Source organism: Strigops habroptila, chromosome 2, assembly GCF_004027225.2.
Source record: "Strigops habroptila isolate Jane chromosome 2, bStrHab1.2.pri, whole genome shotgun sequence".
NCBI lineage: Eukaryota > Metazoa > Chordata > Aves > Psittaciformes > Psittacidae > Strigops > Strigops habroptila.
Genome location: NC_044278.2, coordinates 88,544,648 through 88,570,396, shown reverse-complemented (window position 1 = coordinate 88,570,396; position 25,749 = coordinate 88,544,648). Strand labels below are relative to the sequence as shown.

At 35.9% G+C, this 25,749-nt stretch overlaps 1 protein-coding gene across 1 annotated transcript in view; it reads right to left on the bottom strand.

Annotated features, from left to right (window-relative positions):
* The window catches only part of DIAPH3 (diaphanous related formin 3), a 231,025-nt gene that overhangs the window by 40,181 nt on the left and 165,095 nt on the right, over window positions 1-25,749 (bottom strand). Inside the window, 2 exon segments of the mRNA XM_030477090.1 lie at window positions 16,036-16,095; window positions 16,502-16,597. Coding sequence (XP_030332950.1) covers window positions 16,036-16,095; window positions 16,502-16,597 — 156 coding nt within the window.

Genomic DNA, 25,749 nt, shown 5'->3' with positions numbered 1-25,749 from the left:
TTATCAAATGCAAACTCCGCTCAGAATAATGGCAAAAAAAGGTCCTTCAGCTGACTCATGTTAGTGCAGCTAGGCCAACGAATTAAATCATCTAAAAACTAGTACACTCGAAGCCTCCAAGAGTCAGTTTGGTTATGATGTCAGCTGCCACATTTTTTGACAGCTTCCTATATGCAGGGAAAAAGTAAAAATGAAGATACTTTACCAATTTCTTGTTGCAAAATAAGTGCTTTCTTTACTCTTTCTCTTTTTTAACACATAGAGAATGGCTATTACCAGAGTAGATTAAAAAGTGACTATCAAAAGATAAAACACAATCTCATTTCTAGCACTCCTGTTTCTGTGAAATGATTTATTTCCCTATTTCCTTTCATATTCAAAAGTAGCAAAGGAATGAGCACAGACCAATTAATTTCTAAAAACAAACAAGCAAAAAACTAGAAGTACTTTTTCTTTAAAGTAAAAGTCCCCCTGCCCCAAGTTCTGCTTGTAAGATAACTATTTCTATTGTGTTAGAAATCAAAGTCTTAGGTAAACTCCGATTTTGTCAAAGAGGTCTGCAATTTTTTTATTATAAGTGCTGGTGATGGCACTTATTGGATAATTTATATATTATTTTGTTGCTGCTTTGGAAGATAGTTTTATTAACTTGCTTTAAGCGTTAATTTAGTTTGACAAATAATTTTGGCTAGACCACAATATTTCTTGTTTCCTGAAACTGCTAAAATGTAATTCATCAACAAGAAAAGTAAAATTAATTGGGAACCTAACTTTGAGATAGAGTGTCCCAGAAAAATCTGTTTCTGTTTGATTGTTGCACTCTGATCCAGTGAGTTTCAAGGTTCACTCAATTTTTGGTTAATAATGGAATTTTATTTACAAAAATGTAAAATGAAAACGAGTACAGATACTTGCTATGAATATAAATTACAGTAGAATACCTCTCGTGCATTGATCAGTAATGAGGCATTATATGCACTCAAATCATAAATCCCAGTGGAAAGTTTAACTGATAGAAGTTCTATTCTTAGGTTGACTTAATAAGCCTGGACTGATGTACTGAGGAAACTGAAAAACTGAATAAAACATTCTTTGGCTGAATTTGTTCACTTCCACACACCACTTCTACACAAGTAAAAGAACTAATATTAAATCCAATACCTCACTATTCAGCTCATATACCTCAAAGATAAGAAACTCCTCAAAAGCAATGGGTAAAACATCTGTTAAAGTACATGTTATTTTCATTAAAAGGAGGAGAAAAGACTTAAACATGTACAGAAGATGGCATAGGTTCAAAGCTCAACTTTAACTTTGATACACCAAACAAGAGCATATTAAAAGGACTTGAAATACTAATTATGATACTTTTAATATTATGTGGTGTGAGACCCACCAAACTCTTTTTGTCATGAACACATGCAACTGAAATTGGTACTACAGAGCAGCACTGTGCTTCCATGGAACTTAACCATTCAAGGGTAATTTTTTTAGGTTTCTTATTTTTTGCCAATATACTTCATGCAAGTATAACCAAGTATAATATTAGTTCCAAAATCTGAAAATCTGGTTTATGGCAGCAATGCTGCAGTCTTTTCTGAATATAAAGCACCTTGAACTGGACTTCACTAGCATGTCCATCATATTCCAAGAAAAACAACAGGTTATAAAGTTTTACTGTACTCAATTTGGTTTTTGAAAGCTGACAGATGTAAAGAGAATTCCACATTAATAACAATAAATAAAATTGAGGCTGAAATCTACAACTGAAGACAAGAGCATAAGGCAATGGAGTGTGCCCTCTACTAACATACACTTTGGCAGCTTAAAAAGAGCTTTCGTATTTCTCATATTTTCCTAACTTGTTCAGTTTGGCTTCAACAAAACCAGACCTTGGAAGATTAATTTTAGTTCAACCTTATTTCCATACAAAATACATTTAGTATTCTTGTTAGAAAGTGTTCTTGACCAAATATGTTTTCTTATCACTTGCAGAAATGTATTACTGCAAACATTTAAACAACTTTCACTATGTCAGTGCAGGCTAAGGGAATAAAGATTTGCAAACTAAAAATACACAAATCCTGTGGTTTTGTGGTTTTTACTTATTTTTTGTTTGTTTGTTTTAAATTGAGCTAAATGAAAAGCAGAGATGTCCTAAGTGTAAGAGAAAGTACCCTGCAACTATTCCATGTACTTGCATTGTAGAAGTACAGATGAAGAAAACCTTGTTGGATTGTGCTGCAATACCAGAGCTAGCAGTTCTTAAAGTACATCTTATAGCAATTTCTGAGCAAATCCAGATTCTAAGTTACACATTTTTGGATGGGAAATCTAAATGTACAATGCTTGAACCCCACCCCAGCACATTTCTCCTGGATCTTTAAAAGGACAAACATGTTATGGCTATTTAAGTTAAAAATATGTTATGAAGTTTAGACATACATTAAGTTATTGCTGACCTGCCTCTCACTTGGCTTTCTCTTAAGTAGCTAAAACATACTTCTTTAAATACAATAAAATAACAATCAAAAGTATACTGTATTTTGTGTTACTATAGCTTTCCCAGAAAAGATCAGCTGGAGATCCTTTGCAGCCTTTAGGGTTGCTTAGTTCCTTCAACATGCATAATTTCACCAAAGCTTTATGACTAATGTGAGTGTAGACAATTTCTATAATAAGTAATATTCTCAGTCAGGCCACAGTGCATTTTAGAGTTTATTGGTACAGGTCAAAAATGCCCTTTTATTAGGCTAAATCTGCAGTTACAGGCTGAAGTAGGAGTAAAATGTTTTATATACTACAGTTAAGTGGTACTGTTGAACGTCCTAATGTACTATAGCACTGCTAGAGGAGTAAGAAAGATGGACTTGGAATAAGGAAGTGACAAGATGTTGTTGGGAACAAGAAAAACTATCATTAGGTGTAACTTATACAGCCTCAGAAATAACTAGAAAGAAAGCAGTGAAAAAAGACCTGTGAAGGAAGGTCTGACCCCAAACTAAGAGATTAGGATATAGCTAGTAGTATCCTCAACTAAAGACACAGTCATTAACAGTTTATTTTTTAACTTTTAATAATGAAGACAAATCTTTATTTTTTTTTTTAATTGACTGTCATTGGAATGGGGAACAGGGGAAACAAATAATTCCACTTCAGCAAGTTTTGTTTTCTGTCCCATAGAAAGCAACTATTCCAAATAATATAATCATAGAATCATAGAATCGTAGGGGTTGGAAAGGACCTTAAGATCATCTAGTTCCAACCCCCCTGCCATGGGCAGGGACACCTTGCCCTAAACCACGTGGTTCAAGGCTCTGTCCAACCTGGCCTTGAACACCGCCAGGGATGGAGCACCCACAACCTCCCTGGGCAACCCATTCCAGTGCTTCACCACCCTCAGTGTAAAGAACTTCTTCCTTATATCTAGTCTAAACTTCCCCTGTTTAAGTTTGAACCCATTACCCCTTGTCCTACCACTACAGTCCCTAAGGAAGAGTCCCTCCCCAGCATCCTTGTAGACCCCCTTCAGATACTGGAAGGCTGCTATGAGGTCTCCACGCAGCCTTCTCTTCTCCAGGCTGAACAGCCCCAACTCTCTCAGCCTGTCTTCATACGGGAGATGCTCCAGCCCTCTTATCATCCTCGTGGCCCTCCTCTGGACTCGCTCCAACAGCTCCATGTCCTTTTTATGTTGAGGACGGTTGGCTTTCTGGGCTGCAAGTGCACACTGCCGGCTCATGTTAAGCTTCTCGTCCACCAGCCCCCCCAAGTCCTTTTCTGCAGGGCTGCTCTGAATCTCTTCTCTGCCCAGCCTGTAGCAGTGCCTGGGATTGCCCTGACCCAGGTGTAGGACCTTACACTTGGCTTGGTTAAACTTCATAAGGTTGGCATTGGCCCACCTCACAAGCGTGTCAAGGTCCCTCTGGATGACATCCCTTCCCTCCAGCGTATCAACCGAACCACACAGCTTGGTGTCGTCGGCAAACTTGCTGAGGGCACACTCAATCCCACTGTCCATGTCGCTGACAAAGATGTTGAACAGGACCAGTCCCAACACCGATCCCTGAGGGACAGCACTCATTACAGGTTTCCAACTGGACATTGAGCCATTTACCACAACTCTTTGCGTGCGGCCATCGAGCCAGTTTTTTATCCACCGAGTGGTCCATCTATCAAATTGATGTCTCTCCAATTTAGAGACAAGGATGTCATACGGGACAGTGTCGAACGCTTTGCACAAGTCCAGGTAGATGACATCAACAGTCCAGGTAGATAACGTCAACATCCAATAATAATAATATCCAATCTTAGACTGTAAGATTCACACATTTTTGACCCCACTGAAACAAACCCAATATTTTACAACAGGAGATCTCACTACATCAGAAGTTTTCAATAAAGTGATCTCAGAGCAACTGCTGTTAGGTGAATAAACAGTGACTGGCTAAACTCAGCAGAGAGTAATTGGCTGTGTCCTGTTTTCAGTCAGCAGCTGGCAAAAGAGAACAGATTTAAAGCACTGGGGTAAGCTTGGAGACTGATTAGTCAGGAAGCTATTGCTAAAGGCAGCAAGAGTAGGAGCTATCCCAAGAGCTCTCTCACAGCAGTTTTCTTTGCCCTGTGAAACACAAGTGGAAATCCCTTAATGCACTCTGCCCTTCATTTATTTTTGCTACTGGACATTTGAGAGCATTTAAGAATGCTACTTTTTTGAGTAGGTGCCTGATGATGGATCACACAGAATTAAAATGATTTTATATTTCTTAGGGAAAGGAGAAGACTACCATCTACAGTACAATTATAAAACTAGGGGATTACCTGATAGCAAAGTACCTTTTACTCTGTACTGAATAGCCACAAGAGAGTTTGCAACTACTCACACTTCAATCCTGATTTACTCTTTACACTGAAATTATGAATTTATCTTGCAGAGAAGAAATCTACATAGCTTAAAGCTATGGTACTGATTCATTTACTTTTAATCCAGATAGTCTAATGAAACATTAGTATGCTCAAAATATTATCATTGCAGCTAGCAGTAAAATATAAATTATACAAACACTCTATAGTAAAAGGAAAAAGTTGAGTATCAAAGTACTCGAATTTGGAAGCATGACAAAGCTATCCAAAATTAATGTAAATTTTACATATATGCATTGTACAAGAATTACTTTAATTTTTTTCCCCTCACAAGCCTAGGACAGAATGTACTAACTTCAAGTGCAGCTATTCAAGCTACTGTTTTATCTTCAGTATTGAGTGCGCTGTGCCATATGGTATTAACTTTATTACAGATAGAGAACTAAAACACGAAGAAAACTCTTTGGTCTCTTGGCCTCAAGCACTTTAAATTAGAGGCCTGAACTCGTTGACTATTAACAACTTATATAAACTAACTCCTGTGTAAGACAGGTATGTCCTTCTCTCTAGCCAGTATAAGGACCCTAAGATTGTGTATCTATATTTACGAGGTATTTTATATCTTCAAGAGATTAAATACATACATTAATTTTGGGAGATGAGTTAAAAATTCTTAATAACCAATATCCCAAAGTAATTAACATGTTAAAGTACTTCATGTGTTTAGTGCTTTGATGCTACTGCAATTGTAGATGTTTGGTACATCTGTAAAGCAGCACCTGTAGATCTCTGCTTAGGAACCAAACAGCGTAAAGTGGGAAAACCCCCAGACAACCCAAAATCAAAGCCAATCCCACCCACTCTACGGTTTAGGACCAGAGGAAAGGATAGGGCTCTCTACTAGCTTCTAGCATTTCTTTTGATGTGGTTCTCATTTAATCTTATCTTATTTTTTAAATACTGACCAGAAATTAAGAGAGTCCTCCCCTAGCTCCTCCATCTGCTTAATTGCCTAATTCGGCATCGTGTTCATATGAGTTATCAGCAGGTTTGGAGTCATTAGATCAATTCACCCAGTTCTTCAGCTAATGATGGTGAAGTGAAAGATCAGACATCACGAAGTTTATTTTCTCATGGAAAAGATAGTTCAAATAAAATATTTATATTTTAGAATGTAAGAAGAAAAAAAAATATATGAGGTCTCCCTTCTCTGGTAATGACAGCAATAAAATGCACCCACTGAAATAGGAATAGGTCCTGAGATAAATTTCTCAAAAGACAGTTCTTGTGCATAGAAAAGAAAACAATTTTGGTAAGGAACTGAAGTATTTAGGGATGTATCTTTACTTTTGAAACTATGGAAACATAAAATAAAAAAAATAAATCACGAAATATAATGATTACTACAGTAAAACACAAACAAAACGCCAACCTTATACAAGTTATAAAAGCAAAAGAAGCCTTCATGTAGTAATAGAGTATATATTCTGATCCCTTCTCCAGAGGCTAAAGACAACAACTGGAAGATCAATGTATCCCATCAGTCTCCACCTTGAATATTTATTTTCCTGGCTAACACATCTGTAGTATCTCAGACTGCTATCCCTCAGTTAACATACACAATTCTGATACCAATTTCTTCTTCTGTTAATAAATTCAGTTACCAAACTGAAAGACCAGTAAAATTTAGGTGTCAAAGTCAACCTGGGTAATGAAAACTCTCACTCAGCTGTATTGAACCCTGGTTCATCCACATTCCATTATCATCAAAGAATCATAGAATCATTTAGGTTGGAAAAGACTTTTAAGATCAAGTCCACCTGATATCCTAGCATGGCCAAGCCCACCACTAAACCATGTCCCTAAGCACCACACCTACACATCTTTTAACTACCTTCAGGGATGGTGACTCCACCTCTTCCCTGGGCAACCTGTTCCAATGCTTGATAATCCTTTTGGTGAAGACATTTGTCTTAATATCTAATCTAAACCTCCCCTGGTGTAGCTTGAGGCTGTTTCCTCTTGTTACTAGGGAGAAGAGACCCACACCCACCTTGCTACAACTTCCTTTCAGGTAGTTGTAGAAAGCGATAAGGTCTCCCCTGAGCCTTCTTTTCTCCAGGCTGAACAACCCCAGTTCCTCATAAGACTTGTTTCTAGACCCTTTACCAGCTTCATTCTTTCAGAGACAAGATTTAAACCATGTTTTCCATATCCCTGGAAAGTTCCCTTCTGTTCATTACCCCCTCTTCTTACAGAGTTTCACTATAAATAACAACTGTCACTGAGTCTAGTTATTCAAATATTTATATTGAATAGGGAAGGCTGACAATTATTCTTGCCACAAAAAAACAGTGACTGAAGTAAAAGGCATACCATGACCTGGAAGCCATCAAAATGCCAGCCTCTCAACTTGTGTTGCATTAAGCAGGCATTTGCCAAGAAATAGTTTACCTGTGGTTCTATTAAGCTCTTTTATCTGTCAGTGAATTGAACATATATGTGAGGCATATCCTGTTTTCAGAGTACTCAAAATGGTTTCCTTCTTTCTCTTTATTAAAAACAGTTATCAGAGAATGCTGTCTTTCTTGCCACTATAGGTTTCCAAATGGCAGGGAAGAACCCAAGTGACGAAGTGATTCTAGATATAAAAATATATAACCTATTGAATTGGTTAATTTAGATTTTAGAAATAGAAACCTATCACAAGATTGTTCACTAGAGCAACGCGTCCTACTTTTCTGTGGTTGAAGGCTTGTTAGAATTCTTGGACATTTGTCCCTGCCCATGGCAGGGGGTTGGAACTAGATGATCTTAAGGTCCTTTCCAACCCAAACTATTCTATGATTCTATGATTGATTGCTCCTGAAATCGCATAGCTCAATCAGGTGCTGTACACAGATACCCAAATTTGTTTCGAAACCTGAAAACTGGGTTGTGATACCCAGTTTTGTTCCTGCCCCAAAAGCTGTCCTGCTTCAAGTAGACAAAGCGTTTGCCCAGAGCTAACTGAAGTATCTGTATGCGTTCTGTACCGTAACATACCATGTACACTCACCTATTTTCAAATACAAAGAAACCAGCTTACAGCCTAAAAAAACAGATAAAAAGAAAAAACTGTAACAACCATTTGCTCATGCTGAATACCTGCTAAGATTTCATTCTGTTTCTGTTTATGACACTAAGTATTCTTGATGTTATCTTTTCAATTTCATATTTTATCATTTTCCTATGCCACAAGAAGAGGAAAAAGAAAAAATCAACAATTGCAAGTTTGAATATGGCGTAGAATAAATTCATTCTTAGTTTTCTAAACCTCAGGTTTTTGGTTTTTGAAAACCTAGGGCAAATATGGTCAAACTTGCAGGGTCAGAAAACATTTTTTCTCTGATTCCTCTATATAGAGTGAGATAAATATAATCAGACAATAAAGCATGAGAAAAACTCTTTCCTCCAATGAAATAAAAACCCTCACTTACAAAAAAGTTTTCTTTTTAAGATATCATAACAAACTACTGTAACAGAAAGACCATGCTACTAATAAGGTATTGTTACAGTCTTTCAAAGAAAGAAAGAGTAGATATTAGCAATCCTGGTTTTTGCAAACCTTGAGGAAGTAAAACCTGCTAGGAAATTGCATAGATTAAGTAATTTTTCTGATCTTCCTTTGAAAAGTGGGGTTTTTTTTAAACATTACCATACCAAGAACAAGGGTCAACCTACTTTACAGTGTATGCTGAAAGTGAAGAGATTGATTAGCCCAATATCCTGCAAAATCCAAATATTCTTTCCTGAAATTACTTAAACTATAGCTTCTCATCTTGGTTTTGTAAGAAAAGAGGAGTTACAGCCCAACTGCCTCACATTCCCCCATATCATTCGGCCTAAGTCTGGCTATCATCTTTCCTTCTGCCATTCAAATGAAAACTGCATTTGCCCCCTGTATTTCCTTCCTTTACCAATCATGATATGCAAGTTTGAGCCACCAAGAAAAAGTCTCCAACGCTGCTGATTAATTTGCTGGATGATTGATGTAGATATTGCCTTAGGTATCTATGATGGAAATACAAAAGACATCTATTTTTGGAATGAAACAAAGATGATACTGCATTTATCAAGCAACTTGCAGATGCAACCCACGAGTTCTGGTTCAATTTAAATGCCAACTTCCCTTTAGAGTATTCCAAAACTTGAAAATAAAGCTTCCAAACGTTCCTACCCCAACAAAGGGAAAAAGCTGCAGGATACCCTTGTTTTCCCTACATCTATTTAATGTCCTTTATTTGTACCTTTGCAAAGCATTGGCTTATAATGAAAAGAAAAAACAACAGAAAAAAAAAACCCAAACAAACAAACAAAAAAACCCGCAAAAACCACCCCCCCAAATCAAAAAACCCCAACACATTAAACAAAAAAAACCAACCCCAAAGAAAAACAAAACACCAACCAAAAAAACAACAAACCAACCCCCAGACAGAAACATAACTCCAGTATTTCTTTTACTTTGTACATTTGTGCTTTGCTGCAACAACCACTTAGGAAAAAATGAAACTAAATTGTCCCACAGGAGGAGAAAACCCAGAACATTAAGGGAACACATGCACTTACACGGCAAAGAAAGATGAATTAAGGAGTGTGCTTAAAGAATTTCATGAGTAACCATTTTGTGTTTGCTCTACATCCTTTGAATTACTGGCTAAACAATGTTTCATCAACCAGACATCTCTTGAGTCACAAAAAGACTCGAGTCAGGGATGATACAGTTTCACTGCTTGTTTCCAGCTCAGATTTTGTCCCCTATGTACATATAGGAGAGTCTTTCAGCCAGAGAAAACTCATTTCTAATGTCTAGCTGATGATATTTCGCTACCCAATATTTCTTTTTTTTAAGAAAAATATCCCCCTTAACAAGACATATATATATTAAACAATGTAAAGAGCATTATGGCTGTTGTTTGGTCAATAGATATATAATTTATTCTATTTGGATGAGAGTTCTTAAAGATTTTGAAGAAGGGTGCAGGAGTTTTGATACTTGTTTAGACTACTTGTTCTTAATATTCAGAAAACAGAAGTGAAAGAGTCTGGTAAATTTATACCTAAAATCTAGCTAAACAAATATGGAAGAGACTTGAAAAGTACTCTGAGAAGTGACAGAATCTCTTCGCTACACAGATCAACTCAGTAATTCTCTTTGAATGGGAAGTTCTGTGTGACTAAAAAATGAAAAGACAAATATGGGTAAATTGTTGGCAATTTACAGCTCCCTCTGCAGATTTAAGATTGTCCACTGATGCATATGCAGAAGACTGCTTTGAATATATAACTTGCCTGCTGTAGCTCTTGGAAATCTGGTTACCTAGCTAGACTATTATGAAAGTGACATTTACTGTATGTGCAATTATGGAATATACAGTGTCACTGCTTTCAAATGTCACCTTTTTGCCACCGTTCTTATCTTGCAGAAAATGTCCTTGCCTCCCTTGAGAGAAGCAGCCTGATTCAACTAGTACCAATGAATACTGGCAAGATATTTACAAAAGCAATTAGCTCTTCTGAGTGCCTAATTTGACATCTTCAAAGGGTCTCACTTTAGGAACGAAGTTGTCAAACCTCTGGAGTATAAGACCCATTATAAGGTCCACCTTGTCTCAAGGAGGCACCTAAAATTTTTACTCTTAAAAAGCTTCGGTTCTCTTTCCTGTCTATATTATGTTTACATATAATTCTTTATGAAAAGACACGGAATGGAAGATATGCACGTCACCTTACTCATGGGAAATCTCACAAGACTATACAAGAAAATTAATGAAATAGCCACAGACATTTTTTTGTAGGATTACAATTCTTCCTCTCCTTCTCTACATATGGGCAGTGCTAAGGTTGACAGTGTGTGCTCGGGTTATATGAAGGGCAAGTTAACTTAATTTTTTTCTGTCTATACCAATATTTTCAGACTACTAATATGCATTTACTACTAATTTGAAGTACCATTTACATTCTTCAGAGAGCTTGCATCCATTTTGCAGTATCTGGTATTTAACAATAAATGTAAATAAATAGATGAGTGTTTTATACCTCTCTTTATGTTAGCCTTTATTATAAAGATATATTTTTATTAACTTTGTTGGAAAGAGATATTTTGGAATGCAAATTCTCCAGGGCCGTCTCTGTGAGGGACTGTATGTGTCTGCAACTATGGCATTGCAGAAATAGTTCTAAACAAACAAATAGCAATTTTGTAAATTCACTATTCTTGTCTGGATACTTTTTTTTCCAGACATGCAAAATTGACTCTTATGGCCACAGTTTGAACTCTGCTGCCTGCTCTAGGAAAACACTCTATTATAAACAGTGCAGATGGTTTCAGGGGAATTATTTCTGTTAGAATAAGCAACAATTTTACTTGACCTATGAAGTCAATATTGAAGTGAAACTTTGGTCTTAAAATGGGAACAACTGAGAACTATGTTTTGGTATTTTTTAATAGAAATCCTATTAAATATTTTCATTTCATAACAATGCCTACAGGTATTCCAAGTCTGCTGCCAAGGAAACTTGTCTATTGAGTAAAACTTCACAAAGGCTAACAATTTTTTTCTTCACCAGAGATACAAACACCGGTGTTTTCAGATCACATACAGAAAGAAGAGTGGTATCTACCATGAAGAACCGGTAGTGGTCAAGAACACATCTTTACTACCAACATGTACTGGGTAAGAAGTTATCTTCACAGGTTTCATTGTTTCTCCAGTGGTCAGTACTTCCTAATGTTCAGTACATCATATAGTTGCGGAAAAGCCAGTAACATACACAGGAAAATAATAAGGAAAAAATGAGGTTGAAATGTCAATCATAGTTTGCTGTCATATACAGCTATGATGAAATAAAAGTGACCCCTAAGTGGCTGGACTGTGGGTTTCAAGAATTAAGATGAGCCTGAGCTCATTGTCAGCTATGATTGTCAAAAATAAGGTAGCAGAGACACTAATATGCACCTCAGATGACAGTTCTATTATGAATAAAGAGGTGAAAAACCCCACGACATGAAAAAAGGGTTTTCTTCTGCTTAATTTGGACCAGAATGACATTACTTGTCAAGGATTTTATTTAACAGAGGTGTTTAAAATGCTTCAGATGAAATGTGACATGAAAATTATTCTATTGTTTATAGACTCACTGAACAAACAGTTACAGTAATTATGACTACCTCTTACCATGGAAGTTTGATTTGAATATAGAAACAAGACTTTATTGTTACCTTTGGAAGTACAGTCCACAACCCAATTACTGATTGCAACAGAAAGACTTCTTTCAACCTTTTCAGTCACAAAAAGCAATTTGTACTTTTTTACTTCCATTTTATTATAGCTTTTCTTTACCCACAGCTTTCTGAATATAATCTACTTGTAAAGAAAAATGCTTTCTTCTGCATTTGAGGTAAATATACACGCAGTCAAAGCTGCATCTCAAATTCATTTTCATGCATTTCAGATAACATTACCTTGGCTAATGTTACTGTAAACAAATGCGTAGCCATAGCAGCAGAGAACTTGATGCAGGCTGCAAAGCCTGACTGAAAACTTAGTGAATAACGCAGCTTTCTGTGCTGCAGTGGGCTCTGTGCTGCCTTGGATATGCTGCTACGTCTATTTGAACTTAACTAGCTTGAAATAAATGTGCAAGCTGCAAATATGCCTTGACTGTTGTAAATAACTGATAAACTCAGATCAGCCACAGCTATTAGCTGCTTGAGATGATCTTCTAATGTGCAAAATCCTGATCACTGAAAATTAAGTGCTTTCTTCTACTCCCTAAATGAAATAAAAAAGTTCCCATTAGATGCTATTGAACTACAACTTTACCAAAGTACAACACTAAAACTATACTAATACTCCACTTGTGCCATACAGTGCTCTGAACGGGAATTAGAGTGAAAGCATACATCACAGTATTGACCGCAGTTTATGGCTCTTTGCAGTTAAAGTAAACTGTAATATTTACACGTAGTTTTGAACATATATATAATTCAGTTGTTAATTTAAAAACACAAACCACCATAAATGGAAACAAAGGAAACAAATATACCAATACCAATCTAGTAAAAATTATTTGTATTCTTCAGGTGCTAGAACATTTCCAAAATCTAACAATTCCACATGTGTATTATTTCTATTAGTTATGCAGCAGGGCTTTACCTCACTTCATGGGCCTTGTCACGAGCAGAAAAAATTTAATTGGTAATTCCTATCACAGAAAGAGAATAGATTTAAACTTGACAAAACCCACATACCATATTACAAAGAGGCAATCTGTTCAATAAAGGAAGAGTGCAGTAGGACTGAAAAAAAAAACCAAAAACACACCCAAGAGGCTTCTCTGGGAAGCAGCATGAGAACCAGTTCTCTTTTTTAATAAGAAATATATCAGCCGAACCCTACCAGAGGTTTTTGGGGACCTCAACAGATCATGAAGAGAGAAGTGGCCAACACATGGCTAGGGCTAGTATTCCAGTAAATTTACTATTCCTCCTATTTTTTGGGTTTTTTTTTACCTTAAGCAGTCTATTTAGATAAAGGAAACAATTTCAGTTCTCAGTTCTAGAACTAAATAGCATTGGATTGCTCATCTGTATTACTTTGTTTCATGGGGCTTGGCTCAGCCTCGTGAGCAAGTGACAGTCTGGTACCTTGAGCAGTATCATTCTGAGGATGACAATGGCAATGGTTAGAGAGATTTCTTTCCTGCTTCCATTTACGTTAGAGCTATGAAGAAAGCATGCATTTTGCCTGTATTTCTCTCTCTCTATTCACCTCCTGTGAGACATGGAACCACTACTCTCTAGTTTCCATGTATGTTTGGGTATGATTTATATCCCGCTTTTTTAGCAAAATATCGTTCATCATAAAGACTAAGTTTTTATTCATTTACTTGCTTTTGTTTTGAAACAGAAGAGATTAGCTACAACTTGATGGCATCTGCCCAACAGATTGATATACTCTGAATGATTCAGAGGACAAACATTTCAAGTCATGGCTTGTAATTCTTTTGACTGCATGATGAGTTAAAAAACATCATCCTAGATATGAATCTGCAGTGTGTATTAAAGTATATCTACTGTAAGTGAATCTGTTAGTCTCAGCAGAATAAGCAGTAACCAAACCAGTTACCAGTTAAGCCAAACATCCAAAACCAGTACAGAAGCAAGCAAGCAAAATGCTTAAATTGCTGCTTGAGGGCTTTTATCAGACTCCACGTATCTTTAGCTTAGAGTAAGCCAGTGTTTTTTTGCCATTATATAAAATTTAACACCCATTTGATACATTTGGTTGGGAAAACCAGCAAATCAATGAATGCCCAAGCCGATACTTTTGTCTAATGACATATCCCAATTTTTCTGAAATGCGTTGAAATTATAGACTTCTTGCTTGACTGGCCACATTGTTAACTTCAGTGAGGTGGTTATTATCTAAAAATAAACTTTGATACTGAGCGTCTAGTATTCATTCTAGACAGTATGCAACCTACATAATTTCTGGTTTCCCAATAACAATATAAATTACTAAAAGCAAGTCCCCAACTTACCTACAAAGATCTTGAATAGCAAAAAAAAAAAAAAAAATTCACCTCAAAGGGAACTTGGAGCAACCAACGACCATATAATTCTATCATAAAGTCAAAAACGTTTTGATACATGAACTCACCATAATCTACATCAAGTTTAATGCTCTCTTTGGCTCAAGATAGGATGATGTAACACATAGATATTGTTACAAGTGTCAAAAAATCAAAAACATACTAATGAATTCTTTAAAAGCAAGCTCAGAGTTGTTCCTGAGCTAACTAGTGAAAGAATTTTTTTTTGTGGTTTTTTTGTGTTTCTGGTGCACAGCCCTAATGTTTGTCCAAATACAGTTAATTTGAAAACTGGAAATTACACTATCTGTCCATGGACACCTAGACGGATCGAATGGGTTGAAAAGAAGCAAAATTCAATGTAATTTTTCTTACGAGCAGAAACACTTACAGGATGAACTCAGATGTGCTCTGTAGTCATTATTCAACTATCGATATGTTACGTGCTAGATAAGCACTTGTCAAATATACTTGATTCTTCTCTAAGTCAATTCCGATAAGTGAATTAGTTATCTTTAAACTGTACTTCCAGCTCTGTGTTCTTTAACTTTGTGTTTAAGATAATGCCAATTTTGTACACTCTTTTCTGGGGGGCTATTGACACTTAAGAAATAAAAACTTAAACATGAGGAATAATTAATATCATCAATTTGATGGCATTTGCTTTATAAACTCCACAATGCATTTACATATCAAAGGATAATGCATTCTGCTTAAAAAATAAAGGAAATATTTAGATATTTTTTCCTTCAAGTTTCAAAGAAAAAATTTTTCTTTAACAGACATATTACAGATATAAGCTTTTTCCAGAAAACACTTAAAACAGTCACTCTGGACCCCCCAAGCTTAACTAAAACACACCTAATATAACCATATTCCATAGAACGTCTAACAAACAAAGCTAACAAGGACCCAAACCCTCATCGTAACTTTTCAAATATGAGTAAGTCATCTTTGATTACAGTGAGACAGTTCAGAAGTTTATGAATAAACATATAGGACTAATGTTCAAAATCTGGAGAAAAATTTTGCCATGAAGTAACTGATTCATTTACTCATACTTTGTTAATACAACATCACTTTTGAATTAAACTGGTAAATGATAGCTTAAACCATTCAATAGCTATAGTATCAAGAAAACCAAGACAAAGAAAAACAGAAAAAATGCAAAAATTTCTCTGATTCAGTATCATAAATACTTAGTAACATTTAAAATATTCCAAACATCTCTGCTTTCTGTTATATTTCTACAACCTATTAAAAAAAATCTTCGCATAGTTGTTCTTAAGAACTATAAAAGTACTACATTTAAAAATATAACCAAGTTTTAAATAAATAAAAACCCCACAAAAGATAGAAGAGCTTTGCAAAGTAATCAATAAGTACAGTTTCAGATGATTTTAAAAAGCAGGTTCCAATACACTTTCAGTATTCCACTAAGGCAGAAAACTGAAAAAAATCACAGCAGTCTTTTGAAAGCACAGATCAACTACATAAGCTAAGAGCAGCATGCAATTCATGAATATGGTTCATTACCATGGTTACAAGCTTTCAGCACAGGCCGCTGTGTGGTTGGACTGAGATTTTGCGGTATGTCTGCAAAAGAAGGAAACAATGGAAATGAAACACATCTTTGAAAGTTACTGAAATATTCTAACAACACTACTAAGCAGAATTATTTAGAAGTTGGATGTTCCTAGGAGTAAAGTGACAATTACATACTGGTGAAATTATTTGATTCATTTATAGGGCAAGATGACTTTTACTTTCCCCATTCAACTAAAATGTTAAAGTACATGTGGCTGTATTGAAGAGTTTTGTCATAATAATCATGCTATGCTAAGTTCAGTAAATTAATCTCTGAAGTGCTACGACCATCAGCAAAACAGCCTGAACATCCCTGAAAGTTATCATTGCAAGAAAGAATTAAACCCAATAGCACTGAAGTTCTACAGCACTTTTAACTTTCTATGGAAAATAAAATGTAAAATAGAATATTCACCTTTAGATCTCGGTGCCCTTTTCCTTCGGTCTCGAAAAGCTGCACCTGATTGCAAGGCCTCCAACAGGCTATCCATCACGCCAGTCTCCTCACCTTCTGAAAAGGAGAGAGAAGGAACCCTCTAGGTTACCATAGCAATATCAAAGCATAAATAATAACAACTATAAACAACAACAATAGAAGATATTAATGGTACTATTAAAACTATTTATTTCAAACTTAGACCAGGGTTTTAACATTCACAATTTGCTCTCTTGCAATTAATCATAACTGATTTGGTCTTCTATACATTGAACTAGGCCAAATTTTATTCCATTCATTTCACATTCCTCTTTCTCTATAGTGAGAGTCAAGCAGTTTTAAGTGAAATGTCATTTCACTCATATTTTCATTTCAGTACCCTTTTGCAACTGCAAATAATCAGCTTCATGTCAGCTTTCAAGAGCTGTCCCTAAAAATGATTTGCTATATTAGACAAGAGATCATTTCAGTTATTGTTATAAAACATTGAAATTGTTTCTCAGCAGGATGCTGAGTGAACAATATTGGACCGGATAGGTAGCTTTAATCAAAAGCCATTTTCCCTTTGTATTTAATGACTGCTGGCCAATATTAAATAATTGATGTAGTTCAGGAAAATTCTACTCATCCTATTACACATGCATGTATAATATCCATCAAAAGAATTATGAATGTTACTGTGAAATTATAATTAAATGCAAGCATTAAACACCCTACTTTTCTTTCCCCAAATAAACACATCAGCACATGTTAGACTTCTGAACCTTGTTAACCCCTTGTGTCTGCGCCTGGGAGGAGAAAGCAAGCTACTTCAGGGATTTACTATATGATGAAAAATCACCACGGAGGAATAAAGAATTACATGATAGAAATCTCATTATGCCTCACTGGGCAAAACTCCCTCAGTCAACACGCACCTTGGATACAGTCAGACATATCACATGATTCTGTAGTCATTGCTAACAGTGAATATTCAAATCAGGACCTAACCTAGCTGATGGGTATAACAAGATGCAACGTCACCAAAAGGAAATTCTGAAAGTGCTGGACTACGAATAAGGAAGCAAGGCAATCTTCTAGACCTGAAATCAGGGGAAAATTATTACGGGAAATGTTCCTTTCCAACACTGTTTCTATTGCTTTCTCTGCTTTAAATAAATTCCATTTTTCAATAAGCTTTAAAGAATTCTAGCATCTTTCTAAGGTAAGTGGTTTCAAGGGCAACAAAAGTAATTCAGACAAAAAAAGCTCAAAGTTGCAAAGAGGAAGGTCTGGCAAAGTACTGTAAAATCAGCATGGACCAAATCATGACTATGACATTCTAGAAATAACATTTTTACTTTCATAATTCAACAGCTAAGTCAAGAGTTGAACATAATTTAGCTTCTGAGAACCCTAAGCCTGGATATCATTTAAAAGCAGAAGAGGAAAGCATAACGAAAAGAGGCACAAGACTTTGGGAACCAAGATATGCAAATGATTATTTAAAAAAAAATATAAATCATTTATTTTCTCAAAATTTGAGCTTTCCATCCACAAATTGAAGAAAAATATCCTTCAAATATAATTTAAAGTCACGTAGTGGCAATCTCATAGTAAGAGTTTATACACACTTATAAACATACGTAAAGCTCACAACAGATGCTACTTAACATTAATTTAAATTACATTTTCATAAACATTTTTGATATTTTCTCTACTACACCAGTAACTAATTTATTATTTACAGGACCAAAATAATTTATTTTAAAATATCTTTTTGTGCAGTTGTATTACAAACTGCATTTAGTAAGCACTTCAGTTCCTTTTGCTTGCATTTTTACCCATTCTTTGATTTCTGCTAATTCCACATGTATATTTGCTTTAGTGAGTAATTTTGTTTTAATTTTTAGAATGTCATGAATTTTCCCACCAAGGAGAGCCCTCTTCCTTCCTTGTAGTATTTGATTTGCTGCTCTCCCAAGATGCTAGTCCTTAAAACAACAAAACTGTAACCTGAGAACACCCTTAGAATCATAGAATTATATAGGTTGGAAAATACCGAGATCATCTCATCCAATCATAAACCTAACACTGCCAAGTCCACCACTAAGCTATGTGCCTAAGCAACACATGTACACATACTGTAAATACCCCCAGGGCTGGTCACTCCACCATTTCCCTGGGCAGCCTGTTGCAATGCTTGACAACCCTTTTGGTGAAGAAATTTTTCCTAATATCTAATCTAACCTGCCCTGGTGCAACTTAAGGGTGTTTCCTCTCATCCTATCACTCATTACCTGGGAGAAGAGACACCCACCTTCCTATAATCTCCTTTCAGGTAGTTGTAGAGGGCAATAAGGTCCCCCTGAGCCTTCTCTTCTCCAGACTAAACAACCCCAGTTCCTTCAGCTGTTCCTCAAAAGACTCGTGCTCCAGACCCTTCACCAGCCTGATTGCTCTTCTTTGGAACACTCCAGAACCCCAATATGTTTCTTGTAGTCAAGGGCCCAAACTGAACACAGGATTTGAGGTGGGGTCTCACCAGTGCTGAGTACAGGGGATGGTCACTGCCCTATTCTTGCTGACCACACTATTGCTGATACAGGCCAGGGTGCTGTTGGCCTTCTTGGCTGCCTGTGCACAAGCTGGCAACGTTCAGCAGCCATCAATCAGCACCCCTCCAGGTCCTTCGCCACCGAGCAGCTTTCTAGCCACTCTTCCTCAAGCCTGTAGCACTGCATGGGGTGTTGTGGCCTAAATGCAGGACCCGGCACTTTGCCTTGTTGAACCTCATACCACTGGCCACAGCCTACGGATCCAGCCTGTCCAGATCCCTCTGTAAAGCCTTCCTGTGCCCCGGCAGATAAACTCTGCCAACCAACTTGGTGTCGTCTGCAAATTTACTGAGAGTGCACTTGATTCTCTCAACTAGATCATCAGTAAATATATTAAACAGAACTAGCCCCAGTCCTGAGCCCTGAAGAACACCACTTGTTTAGTTTCATATGACTAATGAACTATCATAACTATGAATACGGTTTGGAATGTACCTAACAAATATCACTCAGATTATGTGTTCAGCTCCCTTTTTTAACTTTCCCTTTCTACAACTGATGTCATGCAATTCTTTAAAATACTTATGTCTGGAATGAAAAAACTCAGTGAATAGTTTAAAACCAAAATCACGCTTGAAGAAACTTTGAGGCCAAGCCATTAGCTACAGTAAAGTACATGAACGCTGGAGGAAAGTTTATAAGCATTTTTGGTAACAGTAATGCAAATAATATCACAGTCCCAAAAACGATACTATAAATTTTATGGAAAAGAGTTCATAAGCTTTGTTTTAGGAAGTAGGAATAACACAAGAAAAATTTCAATGCTATTTCAGCATGTCATCTCTTTCTTTTTAAGCCTATCCAAGACTACTATGGATATCATAGTTATTTCAAAAACTTAACAGTTTTAGTAGAAAAAAAAACTCCTGGTGCATTATCTGCTATACTATAAAAAGACCCATCAAATAAATAAAAAAAGATTCTAAATAATGGAAAATAAATACCTGAAAGCCACAACTTTTGTAGTAGCTGTAAACATATTTATCTGTTTTTCATCTTATCTGATTACTGTAGTCAACAAACTAGATTATAAATTAGTGTTCCACTGACATGCAAACAGTTAAGAGAAGAAGAAATGTATAGCTTGATTTAAAAACTCCTCTAGTAGTTTTCCTGTATGCATGGATGTATTGAAAAAAGGTTAACCACTGCAAATAAAAACATTATAGTTAACAATCTACATACCTGAAACATGCAGAAAGCTTATTTTTCAAACTCCTACTCCTTCAGTTAGGCTCCAAATTCTGGGATTTTTTTTCTGATTCTTAAGTCAACAGTTGACACCTTCTATGAAGTTACACAGCCAGCTATTAATACCCATACTATCTACATGTTGTCCAGTTTATATGATGGGAATTCTAAGAAATGAAAATGTACATGCAGTATTTTAGAAATATCTTAAATTGCTCCAGGGACAACTGCATACACATTGCTACAGTGATAGTATAAAATTGCAAATATTGTTCAATATTAACACTTCTATGGACCCATCTAATCGGCTTTCACAAGCTGTGCAGACTGCTGTCACCAGTCCCAACTGGCTTCCTAATTAGTCAAGTGTATCTTTTGCATCCTAGATGAGTAATTCCAGCTGCTTGCAGATAGCTGCATAGCCACAATAATTCTTTGAGAAATATACCCTTTATGATCTAAATAATCTCTTTTAACTGCAGAATAGATTTAAATACTTTTTAATATCATACCCAATTAACTCATACAAGTCTTTTAAATGCCATCTAAAGCAGAAGTAAACTTATCAAAATAGCAGGTAAGTTTTGCCTTGCATTTCAGTGTCAGATATAAACTACCTAATTTCATAGGTAATTTCATAATTGTGTCTAAAAATGTTAAGAATATTTGAGACCCTCCTTTAGTGTGCTTTCATAAGCTTTACAGTACAAATTTAATATGTCTTAGGATGATAGCAACAGATACTGCAGTTAGTAATGTTCTTATTAAGGAACAAATTATATATACCATAATTCCAGGAGCATGTCCACTGACATAATAGAAACACAAATATCATTAGCAGTATGGTTTTAAAATAAGAGTGGGTGCAACAAGATTACTTTGGAAGAAAAATGTTTCATTTTTACAGTTCCCCTGCATCTTTCCAGTACAATCTAAACCAACGCAATCAACACCAGGACTCTAGAAGCTTACTTTACCAGAAGGAAAACATAAGAATATATCTATTTCCTCTTTCAAAGAATCAAAGCTTTATTCAGCTACTCAATAAAAACAAAAAGAAAAATCTGCCTTTTTTTTGTTTTCTCAATGAAGGGAAAACTAAGGCACTTCAGAGAAAACAAGAATGCTTTAGCATGGTCTCCGTTGATGTCACTTACTCAGTCCATACACTAAAGAGATTTATCTACAGGGACTTTGACTGTCATTTTCCACTGGGATCTATTTACAGCACTGCAATTACATACAGCTTTTTGTTACACTGTAAGTAGTGGAAAGGATCAGCTCCTAAATCTAACCTCTGAATACTAAGCCTCATCTGAAATTAAAAGTCTGGACTAATGTATACATTAAAAACAGACCTGCAAATTTCATAGCTGTAACAGAAGGAAAGGGTGCAAAAACTGGAGGGCTACTCATCAAGTTATCCGAATTAGGAGAGACTTTGATAATTTTAATAATTAATTATCTGAATTAGCAAAGACTCCATGGCAGAACTCAAGCTTTTATATAAATTTAAGAACGACTTGTAGTGTTGAAGCTATTGGATTGGTTCTTGTAGTCTGAAGACTGAAGTCCTGATCTCACAGTTCAGTAATTACCAGAATGAATACTTTTTTATTCTTGTTTCACTAGAATATAAGACCTAATATAAGAGTCTATGTGTGCGTGAACATCTTGTCTCTTGGTTACCATGTTTCTTCTGAAGGAGTTCACTGGAGCACAGGGAAAAGACATTATTATTTCCATTCAAATTTATAAACAACAGATAAATCAGAAAATATACACAAATGATCACTCATACTGACAGTCTGTGCTACACAGATGGAGGGCTGAAGGAAATTTAGAAGTTAATTACACGATTTCTCACTTGTGGAGGGATAAAGTTCTGAATGGATTACATGGTTGAACTTAGTCAAAATAAAAGCTTCCAGATAGCTTTGGGTGGGCAAGACCCTTTTCATTTGGGTGGCTATAAATGCACAAGAACACCCAGGAGAATCAGATCAAAGGTCCACCTAGCCCTGCATCCTTTGTGCACTAGTAGCCAACAGCAAACATCTAGAAAAAGGACAGGATAAATATGCAATGACATTTCTAGAATGGTCTCTTGGTCTCCAGCCATTTGTGATTAAAAGACTTTTTATTTGCATTTAATAACTTTCAACAGATAGAAGCTGCCAGAGAAATCAAGTAACTTCTGTCAGCAAGCTTCAGAGCTTCAGAATATTTTGGTATGCAGTAACAACACTGTACTTCTGTACCACCACTGAGGTACTGCCGAGTGAAGATAAGCGTCATAGTGAACAGCATAGAAATAGAAGCAACAGCAGACTCAGTTTGAAGGAGGAGTAAACTAGCTTCTCTTCTGCTAGCTTTCCAACAATGACAGAGGAGGTTCTTGGCCTCTTTTATAACCTTGGGGCTAAGGAAAGCAAAAATAAAGCATCCCCCCAATGATTTGGTAAGGATATTGATTTCCCTCCCCTCCTCTGCAACTTGAGAGAAGAAACTTTTGATGCTTCAGGAAAAAACCCAACAAAGAATAAAAGCATTTACACATGCAGGAGTGAGAGTTTAAAGAGGACTCTGATGTCTACCTCCTTATGGAGATGTGCAGCGGTATTTGGAGTACTAAATGCTTAACTCAAACCAAATCCTATCACCTGCATAAATGTTAGAGTTCTTAATCCAAAAGATGGCTCCAGAGATTGTAATTTTTTTTTCATGGTAATGCCCGGTTTAAGTTTGCAGCATTCTTTTCATATTTGTTTAGAATTTTACTGCTACAACACAAATGACAATCTTATAAGAAATATTATCTTCTTATTGACCCTTAATTTTTTCAACAGTTCTGTTTGCTTTGACAATTTCTCTCTCTCCCAAACACAGCTGCTATTTATTTTTTCGGAGGCTTTGTGTAAACCTCAGATTCACAAATGCCTTTCAGCTACTATCTCCAAAGGTTCCACTTCTAAGTAAAATTTTCAGAAAGAAAAAGAATCATTTCTTCAAAGCATCTTGTTCTTTTGGAGCTACTACTTAGTACAAACGAATAGCAATTGACGCATTCTGAGCTCATGGGTTGCCAAACAAGTGCATGAACTATACCTCCATGCTTTAGAAGATTTAGCACCTTTGAGATCTTGTTAACACGACTTGTGACTATTAGTTGTTGGGTTTTAATTAATATACATTCAGATCAGTTCTATTTTCTTTGCACTAAAAACATCCAGTTCCCTGAACATCCAACAGTGCAAGACTTGATAAGGTTTTGGTATACCTCATCTTTTGCTGTGGCTTCTGCAGATGTATCACACATTGATTTGTTATTTATTTTTAAATGGAACATACCTGTATTTTATGATTCTCTGAATAATTTTCAAGTACAAATGTGACAATTATTCTTGAGAGAACATCTGTTCTAAGTAGTTTACCCAGATTTATACCTCACTGTCAAAACAATACAATTGCAGCCAAAAAACAACCTCCATACTTAGTGACACATCAGGTGTCACATTTCCAGTAGATTTGTGGTCCATGCCTGTCACAACTCATTCTTCATATATAGGACTTTTTTTTTTTTCAACAGGCATACAGCAAAATTAGATCTACTCTCCAAGCTTGTCATGGGCTTAATGTCAACTGCCCACGAAGTATTAACATGTATAAGTACTGAGTAGGCTACCCTATAAAGGTCCCACAGTTCTTTCTGCTCGTTATTATTTCACATAGGAGGAAGAAGTTACACTCCTGACAGTTAGAACAGATTGATTCCCCACTGGCTTCACAATATAAGCAACACTTAAGAATAACTTTAAATAACAAAAAGTGACCTCAGGAGTCTTCCTGGAGAAGAGGTTCCAATTCGAGGCTAAGTGAAGGCAGTCATGGGACAACTGGAAAGAGTAACAAGCAACACGGAGGAACCAGGATCAACGGAGCACTTAAAATTCCAAAAGGGGAAATTCCCTAGAGAAAAGAGCCCTTCCACTAAACAGTTTTTGGATATTAATATTATAACATCAGGATTTCTTCATATATATAGCACTATCAGATCTTTTGTCTCCTTCACACTAAATTTAGTTGTACAAACCATATACCTGAATGCCCAAAATCTAGCAATAAACCTACTGTTGTCCAAAATTTTTGTTTTTCAGGAAAGTGGCCCAGCAGACATTTGAAAACAATGAATTCTCAATATATGTTCGAAATTACTGATGTCATCTCAGTTGTAATGGAACTTGAGCAATTTTGATAATCTGTGACCTCTGCAGTCCTTCATTCCTCTCAGAAGAAAGGAATACTGTTAAGAAGTATTGATTCTCCTCCCCCAGTGAGAAGAAATTAACAAAATAGAGGCCTGACAAACTTGAGCTAGGCAGGGAAAACAGGGTCTTTGAGGGCACCTACTAATATAAGTAGGTTTGAGGATTTTTAATTTATTTCAAAGGTAACCATTTTATCTGTTGAAATCTGAATTTTAATTACCTAATTATGTCTACCATTCTCGTTGCTTAAACTGTCAGTGCTGGGATCCATGATGTCCTTTTGTTTTGCAGAACACTACAGAAATAATGAAAATATTCATACTGCATAACTTAGCAGATGGTAATAAAGTAGTAAATGTTTGAAGAACCAAAACCTAAAACACTCTTAGCTAGTTCAATACATGAATTTATTTTTTTCCAAAACCAGATAAACAATATAAAACCTCTTCAAAAATAAATGTTTCAAAATTGACTGCTAATAAGGTCATAACTGCCTAAATGAACTGAAACATGGATTTAAAACCAGTTAGTTGTAATAAAAGTGAAACTGAGTAACACAATTGAAAACAAAATAATATTCTAGATTGGAAATCAGATGTTTAAGACATCATTTTGGCATCTCTTCACTGCTTTAGTGTAAGAAAGGGCAGCCTTTGTAAATAACCACTGATTAAAGTAGCTTGTTACTTAAATAGTATTCAAAGTAAGACACAATGAAGATGCCACAATGATGGAGTTCTCAATTATATTACAATAAATTTAGCTGGTGTTATCACAGTTATAGAATTCTTTACACTGTGATAAGATCAAAATAATTGATTGGTGTGCTTTCTACTGAAAATCTGAACAGCATGAGAAAGTATGTATGTGAATGTTAATACTATGCAGACAAGTGGCATTTACATAAAGATCCCCATCCACTGGTTATTTACCTTTGGAAGGATAGCATGTGATAGTTTGAACTGGCTTCACAGAAGCAAGTAAAGCAACCTTATTGACAAAGCATTTCACAATGAATATCATTTTGTAGCCCAGAGAGTACTTTGAGGACAGATTTTGTTATCATAAATTTCAAAATACCAAGTATCATTCACTGCTTAGACATTCAAAAATTTTCCTGAATTCCACATACTTTTCAAGTTAGGATGAAGCTGAAAGGAAAAAATGGAGC